General features: G+C 45.1%; 1 protein-coding gene across 2 annotated transcripts in view; it reads left to right on the plus strand.

Annotated features, from left to right (window-relative positions):
• The first annotated feature begins 3,309 nt into the window (after positions 1-3,309).
• Positions 3,310-8,887, plus strand: part of CUNH21orf58 (chromosome unknown C21orf58 homolog) — a 57,852-nt gene continuing 52,274 nt past the window's right edge. For both annotated transcript variants that reach the window (XM_019523299.1, XM_019523298.1), the window contains exon 1: positions 3,310-4,356. In XM_019523299.1, the coding sequence (XP_019378844.1) occupies positions 4,297-4,356 (60 nt within the window). In that variant the 5' untranslated portion in view covers positions 3,310-4,296. The remainder of the gene's footprint in view (positions 4,357-8,887) is intronic.

Below are 8,887 nucleotides of genomic sequence, written 5' to 3' on the forward strand. Positions count from 1 at the left end.
TCGAGTCAAACCCCCCCGTGGCCAAGCCCCGCCCCCACGCTGACACTACCCAATCACGGAGCGGAGGCCTCAGTTCCCGGGAAACCCGATCCGGCCACTCAGCAGCAGGAAGCCCCGTCCCTCTTGGGGAAGCTCTGCCCCCCGCGCCTATTTTGCCGCGCGAGCCGAGGGCGGCAGTTGGGAGCGGGTGAGGGTGGTATTGTTGTCTTGCTGCAGCGCCGTTAACTGCCCGGCCCGGCCCCCGAGGGAACTGGTCGGGCTCCAAGTACATTGCTGCTCCTGGCGCTGGACTTGCCCTTTCCCCGCGAGGGGCGGGTGATGAGCGCCCCTCTCGTTGCGGGTTAAACGCCTTCCTGTGTAGAGGCCCTGTTCCTGCCCCAGAGCTCCCGATGGAGCTGCCCCAGGACAGCGCCTGCCCCTGCCACAGCGCCCAAAGCCCTGCCCTGGGGGTGCTAAGCAGCGCTGTCTTATGGCAAGGGCTACCGTCTTTTCTTGCCCCTAGAGGGCTGGAGAGCTGGGGTGTGGCTAAGTATCAAGACTGGGGGAGGGGGGCACCGGGAGTGGTACATCCTGCGATGCTGGAGGACTGGAATGGCTCGTTTCAGCTCTGGAGCAAACGAGTTACCCGGACTGAACTAGGTGGCACCGCCCACCACTTGCCCTCCCCTGAAGGTGTGACTTGGAGATGCTCACAAGGCACTTAGCAGGCGTTTACCAGTTTTGACACGCTGATGCTCACACTTCAAATGTCCTTAATATGGTCTAAGTGTAATATGTAATTTCATCCTATGGTGCTACTCTGCCTTCATCTCTTCTGAAGTAAGCTCAGCCTCGGGAAAGCTTATCCATCTCTGATTCAGTCCCTACTCTGCCTTCTGCCAGACAACATAGGTTGGTCTAATCAAAATGCAGGTTTCCCTTGCTTTATGCTGTACATGTGTTCCTGGAAAGTGGCGCATAACTCGAATTCGCATAAAGGGAACCCACTTTACAAAGTAACAAATAGGGATATGTTCCAAGACCTCAACTGTACTGACCCCTAGACCCATTTCTACCACTTTTACGAGCCAATTTTGGTACTCGCCAACAGCAGACAGTACAGGCAGTCCTCGACTTGCAACGTTTCAAGTTACAGCATTTTGCACTTACAAAGTTTATAAACTGACATGGTTTCAACTTTCTGACATCAGTTTCGACTTTATAACACTTGATCTGATGCCAAGCCATGCCAGCAAACAAGTTCACTGTGTCACCCTTCTCCCTGGAGAACATCTGTCCAAACTTCCTCAGACACTTTTTTTAAAAAAGCAGACAAGACTCCAGAAAAACCTGCAGCCAAGACCTGAGAAGACTCCAGCCAAGAGCCCTTCAAAACATCCAGCAAAATCTCCTCAAAGAAGTCCTTCCGAATCTATTTATCTTCCAAATGATTGCTATTTACAATAGAATTACATTAATGTAACTATCTTACTCATCAATAATTAATTCAGTACAAAATTCTAGATTATTTTTGATGAAAATAGGGTATTGGGCCTTGGTTCAAGAACCAATCCCCCAGTTATAACATTGTTTCCTATGGGAAAATCGGTTCCAAGTTACAACATTTTGACTTAAGACATGGTTTTCAGGAACCAATTGTGTCATAAGTCTGAGGACTGCCTGTACACACAAGCACAGGGCACGATCATAATGGGGGTGGCAACTACAGAAATATGTCGCAGACAATGAGGAAGGAGCACAGATCCACACAAGAGACTATTTTGGTGTGTGTCACTCCCACAATGCACTGCAGAAAGCAGCTGACTGCGGGCTTCCACCACACCGATCGCATAAGAGTGAATTTACCTCTCATACAATGAATTTTTGGTATAAAAAGGGTCATCGCATATGAATGTATTCGCACATACAGAACCTGCATACAGTGCAGGAAACCTGTATGTTACCTCACCTCACAAATTACATTTCTCTCCTGTCCCTCCACAGCTACAGCAACTTTTCAACAAATGCACAAGATGTGTGCAGACAGATTTTGCATCTTTATCACTATTTTGATAGTTTTAGCTGTCAAAATGATGATTCCAAGCAGCTGTAATGGGCAGGAACCAGTTCTGACATTTGTAAGACCTTATGTCTTTTCTCAACTCTGGCACTAGCCCTGTTGCCCAGCCTTGGCACAACATTTCTTCCTAGGCTCTTTTTTCACTTTCCACAATTCATTTCAGTTCAGATCACAGCCATGTCAAGATTTATGCTTACCTCACCATTTGTTTAATTTTACAAATGGGGTAATCCCATTGGCTTTCTGAATTACAGTCCATAAAGTAGAGCCCATCCAGAATGCTCTACAGAAATATGGAGGAGTAACAATTGCTTTTTGACTTCTTGCATTCATTATTCTAGACATTACAGTAGACTTTCTACTTGCAGAGACTAAAATATTGCCTGGATAGCACTTATTCAGCAAAGCTCCAAAAACATAAGGATAGTATCCACTGGGGGTTGGACTAGATGACCTTCTGAGGCCCCTTCCAACCTTAATTTGCTGCGATTCTAAGTCAACAGGAACCCTCAGACAAAATCCTGCTGCTTTGTTTGTGATCAAGAGGTCACCTGAGCCTTGGTAACCTATGCATAAAATCATGGATAGGAGCTTCAGGCAGGCAGCCTGCCTCCTTGGCTACCGGCTTGAGTCAACAGATGTGTCTCTATTCTCTCTGAAGGGACCCTCCAGCTGCTTCTCCCACTTGTCTCTTCATGATAGGGCAGTGTCTGTGAGCCATCCAACTGAGTGGATCTGAGTCTTCCCTCCTCAGCCATTAGGGTTTGATGCACTTTTGAAAGCAGGGCTGCAGTATGGTGCTTGACTGATGGATAGGACAAGTGGGGTAAGGGCAGTGGAAGACTGTGTATAGTGGCAGCCAGTATTCTCTCTGCAATGAGGCCAATTTTCTGCCCCACCTCCCTCCCACAGTATCACTTACGTATTTCTGAGATATCTAGCATCCTACCTCCATCTCTATGTATCCATTGAAATTCTCCCTCCATTGACAAGGTCCTTGTGTCCCCAGATGTTTTGCTGCTGAGCTATCTCCCTTTGTGGGACTCCACAACCAAGTGCTTCACACACTGGATGTCATCTCTGCCTAGCTGCCTCTAGTAGGCATGTTCCCAGCAAGTCAAGCCAAGGACCTTGGTGAAGATCTCCCAGGGTTGGGACCCCTGTCTAGAAAGACCACCACAGATATAATCAGTAGAAGAGCTACCAGCAACATATAGGAACACAGTGTTTTCTACCACTCTGGGGTACCTGTAACAACACCCCTCACATGTTCCTCTACTGGCAAACCAGGAGTAGCCTACTGGGGAAAAAAAAAAGAAACTAATCAAGCTGGCTCAGTTGTGATTGTCACAAGTTTCAAGTTAGGAGCAACCTATAGTTGTGCTTCCTCAGGAGCAAACCAAGAGCATGACTATGGCTGGTTTCCAAATCTACTCTTGTCTTCTGATTCCTGTTTTGTGCATGTAATTGATGCAAGTTGTTTTCCCCTCCTTACCAGATCGGCTTTGCTGGGCTGAGAGACAGAGGCTGCTAGCCGTGCCTTACTACTATCTGTAATACAGGATAAGTAACAGTCTCCTTCATTATTAAAAACTCATCACCAACCAGCAGAACATTTTGGATGAAAATTCCTATTAAAGACAGAAAGTACTATAAGACTTTTGGAGAGTGCAGTCCTGCAGCCAGTGCTACTAGCTTTTGATATGGGCCTCATACTACTGAACCAGAAATACTCTGTTAATACTCAGTCAAGTTTTGGTCTCCATTTGATGTGTTGGGTGTTCACTGTACATAAATCACATAACTACCTACACCTGGAGATGAAGTTGTTTATGTTGTAGCCATACACTGCAAACTTAGCAACCGGGCTCCCTGGCCTAGGCTCAGAGCTAGTCAGAAAACCACAACACACAGAGCTGGGATTAATGACACTTCCAGTGAAAAGCTAGCAGCAATTAAGTATAGAGGGACATTCTCATTCAAGATGAGCAAAACTGCAGAGATCCTTACTAACCCACAGCAGAAGAGGATGCATTAAGACAGAAACAGCAAAGAACATTGTGCTTGGGATTTTTTCATTGGTTTTTGACATTCGTTTGGACTTCAAAATATTTTTTTATTGTCTCTATCTTCAGAGGACACTTTTTGTGAAGTCGTCAGTGAAGATCCTGGAGTTAAAATGAGAGAGAACTGAAATTAAAAGCTAGTTTATCTGCGCAGTCTGAAAGGTTGCCATAATGACAGACCCTACAATGGTAGATCACATGACCCGACTGAAACTCAAACTCTTGGAGAAGGTAAGGGGATGTGTCTGCAATGTTCATATTTTTGTATCTTCTAAAACTTTAGGGTATACTGCCAATCATTCTACTTCAACATGGGTACATGGGTTTTACATCCACTCAGGATTTTTATTCTATTGTGAGAGAACAGAGTGCAGTATTAGAGTATTATAATTGTAGTCATTTTCATAGAACAAAAGTATATCAGATTATATGAACCTTAAAACGAAATAAGGGGAAAAGCAAATAAAATCAAGAACAAAGCAATTACAATCCCAGGGAAAAAATGACCAGATAATGAAATGCTATTTTAAGTTGTTCCTCATTATCATTTAGTAAAATGACAATCAGAAGAGCAGGCCAGAAGCAATGAGAAGCTCAGACATCTTTCAGCAACCTTTATGTCTTCCTGTTTATAGGTTATTCTGGGATCTGGTTAATCCTACATGCTATTTAAGCACCCACTGCACCATGAAAAACCTCTGCAGAACTCTGCTTAACCATGCCCCGGATATCTCTCCAAACCACAGCCTTATTTAAACTCCCTTAGTACACAGTTGAGGCACAGGCACATTTGGGGTCCTGATTAGGGTTCCTATGGCAGGACTCTGAGGATGCTGTTTGGGTTTGAAGTCCATGGGAGGAGATGAGCTTTGGCTGGAGAAATCAATACTGTCTGCATATTGTTTGCTCAGCAACCCTACAGTTACACCCAACCTCTGTCCACTGCCTGAGGCAGCATTAACTTATGCTTATATGTATACTAGAAATTTTAGTTGGCAGAAGTTTCCCTTGCTCACAGCAGATGCCATAACTACGCCATGGCACAGGCATAGCCCACTGCTTGTGGAAGCACTGTATGTTTTCATCCTGAGTGACTGAGCTGGCTAACAGTGAAGTGCACCATGAGCAAACATCCCAGTGGCTCCTGTAACACCACCCTGTACCCCACACCATGGGATATAGGAGTGGTTCATTATGGGATACTGATGTGGCACTGAGAATTGTGGTAGTTGGGGTTAATGCCCCTTAATGTCATTTTCTTTGCCCCTTCTTAAAATGTGTGCCATATATTTTGAAAAACTGCAGTACCTTGCATTTTGTTTCCTCACCATTAGTATGAGTACCATAAAAGTCCTCTTTGTAATTGTTCCACCCAAAGATGCTGCATCATTTCTTTGTATTTGCACCACTTGGACAGTAGAAGTATGACATGGGGGTATTAGCACAACCTGGGGGCAGAAGGGGTATACAAAAACAATGAATGGATGCTGTAAGGACAGGGATGGGGTCAGCAACTGCACCCGGAGGCATTCACTGACCATCTGAACATGGCTAAGCCTCATGCCTGGGCTTAGGGGACTAGCATAGAGTGGTGGCATCATACTTGTGATTCATGTCTGGGATGATCAGCTGTGGCTGCAAACTTTCCAAGACAATATTTCTGGCACTGTGGGTTGAGTATGGCTCTGTCCTTCAGAGCAGTGACAGTAGACAGGTTTCATATACCAGTTCTGGCCCTTCACTCCACCTAGCTTCTCAGTACATCAGTGGAAGGTTATACTTCCACATGGTGATGCAGATACTGATGGTTCACAAGGAGCAGTCAATAGATAATACTGACTGCTGGAGGAAGGTGCACAATGCTTGTATGCCTGTGCACAAAAGCGTACATGAGAAGCTTCAAGCAGGGATATTCTTCCTCAACTTCCATATTTGCACTGAAATGCCAATACTCATTCTGAGTGGTGTGGCATACCCTCTCCTCCCCTAGCTCATTAAGCCATATATTAGCATCTGGACAACAACAGGGGAGGTTTAACTAGACCTTAAGTAGATGCAGAATGACAACTAAATGTGTTTCTGGGTATTTGATAGGGCAATGGAGAGAGATATCCCATGATAACGCATAACTTTGGCAAACCAAATATTCCCATCATACCTGTTGCCTGCTCTTGTATGGTACAGGCTTTGTGAGGCTAAAGGGAAACTTTGCCAATGGGATGGCAGAAGAAGAGGAACAGACTATGTGCATAATTTAAGCAGCTAGACACACAGGCAAGAAACAAAGCCCACTATAATGCTGTTCAGCTAAGGGAGGCTTTAAAAGAACACTTCAGTGGTGTGTCATGAATTGTGCCAATATTTGTTTTTAAAGGCCACACAGCCTTTGTGGGGGAGAGACTGGAATGCCCGTGCATGTAGGCAACTGTGAATTTTAATATTCCGAATTCCATATGAAATACTAAAATTTTTATTTGAGATAACAGTGCTGCGCTATTTAAATTCAGTAACAACAGACAGATCAAGGACCCCTACAACCAGCCAACCAACCTAGGAAGACAACCAACACGAGTAACTGAACATAAATACTTTTATCATGTATCATGACCAGGCTGATCAGTATAAAATATGAGGTTGCTTCTGAAAGACTACAGCAACTGACAGATGCAAACATATCCATGCTGGTTTTATCTCAGTGGCTATATGTGGGCTTGTGCTCCATGGGGAGGTATTGTGACTCAGCTGGCAGATCTGGGTTTTGTCAGCTTTTAGGCACCTTATGCGCAGGCATATGCACAATTCTGTCAACAGAAAACTGTCAAAACATTCTCATGTTGGCCAGGTCTTATCTTTCCCTGGGGACATCCACTGAGTGGTAGAGGAGCTGTTGGTACTGCAGGATGCCGAGAAAGAGCCAAAGAGTCAGTATAGAAGTTCAAGTATAGAAATCCCAACAGTCTTATCCCTCCCTGGATATTCAAAATCTGCTAGCTTTAAGGATTAATCCTGACATGCTCTGTCATCCTGCCCTCTAGAGCAGTGTCTCTCAACCTGTGGGTCACAACCCAAAAGTGGGTCGCAAGAATATATTAAAGGATCGTGGACAAACTTTAAAAATGGATTTTCCTTTAAAAGAGAAAAATGTGGTTTTTCCCTTGTAGAGTTCCAGCCTGCAAGGGGCTGCTTGGTGTCCCCCCCTGCCTCACACACCCACACTGAGGGGCTGGGGCCTGGCGTTAGAGCATAAATGATGTATGCCCCTGGAGGCTGGGGGGAGCATGGCGACTGCCCACAAGCAGGAGTGGCAGGGGCATAGCAGTGACAAGCAGGGAGCTCCTGCAGGCAGCCATGGTGGTGTCGGCAGCAGAAGGAGGGGGTGAACACCCGCAGATGCCGCTGGCAGACACTAACACTGTCAGGGGGGAAGGGGGGGAGCAGCGACTGTCCACAGGTGCTGCCAGCAGTGGCAGCAGCAGCCAATTGCAGAGGATGCATCACCAATCTCAGTGGATGCACATGCACCCGCGTGCACCCCCTATGCATTGCCAGTGGGTTAGAGGGTCAGGAGTGAGGGTTGGAGCTGGGACCCATAACTGGGTTGGGACTGACCATCGATGTTTACAACTAGGTCCTGGTACAAAAAAGGTTAAGAACCACTTCTTTAGAGGAAGTAATACTGGGGCAGAACTGTGCAGGTCTTCCAGGCCTCTGTGCAAGTAATCATCTTATACAAGACAAAATGGCTTGTTGATATTCCAGGTTGTTCTTTAATGGAACTAGATTTATTCTGAAATGTTTCAGATCCAGCAGACTTTTATTAACAAAAACTACCCCTAACTCTGATATTGAGATCTACTGAGGAAAATTGCTAAATACTTTATAAGGGAGCTCACCATTATTATCTTCATTTACAGACACGAAAACTGAAGCACAAAGGGAAGAATTAACTTGCCTATGATCACTCCACAGACCAGCAGTTGAGACAGAAAAAGGATGTCAGTTTCTTAAGTTTCAGTCCAGTGCACTGTCCACTTGGTCACACTACCTCTAAAAGCTAATCTGTTTCTACTCTTTTATGATTGTGACATTATAAATAGTCTGTAATTGCCAAGGTTTCCAGGATGAGTGCTAGCTTGTTCAAGGTAGTGCCAGTTGCTTGGATTTGGACACCAATTCTACCAGCAGATTCCCTGCTCTGTACAGAGCAGCTGGTAAATGGGGGCCTGCTGCAGCAATATGTTCAGGATTGCAGCTGTGTGATGAGGCACTGGCTGTGAAAGGCATGTCTTTCAGCTTTCCTACAGCCACTCCCCACCCCCTCAAACCCCAGATGTAGCCCATAGACTTCTAAAAACAACCCAGGAAGTGCTTTTGTGATAGGGAGTCTACCTCTCAGCTGTCAGGAAGTCATTCCATTTGAATTTAAATCTGTAATATGATCGCCTGAGTTCAGGAAAGCACAAAAGATATCAGCAGTGAGCTTGTATTCCCTGGAAACACTGCCTTGAAAAATCTGCATTCTTTGACAAGAGGCACAGCTTTATCATTTTTTGGTTTCTGTTGCTTCTTGCAACAAACTTCTGCTTCAGGCAGAAGTAATTAATCACAAAAGAATCATTAAGAAACTCTAAATATGTTGGCTTTGCCTGTTTTTAAATATAGAAATTACTTTTTACCTCAGGATATGCCAGAAAGAAATTACTCACACTTCTGAGTAATCCACACCAACAGCAAGCTACCCACATGCTTGTTTACTAAAGAC

The sequence above is a fragment of the Gavialis gangeticus genome, unplaced genomic scaffold (assembly GCF_001723915.1).
Source record: "Gavialis gangeticus isolate Ggan-Ray unplaced genomic scaffold, GavGan_comp1, whole genome shotgun sequence".
Classification (NCBI taxonomy): domain Eukaryota; kingdom Metazoa; phylum Chordata; order Crocodylia; family Gavialidae; genus Gavialis; species Gavialis gangeticus.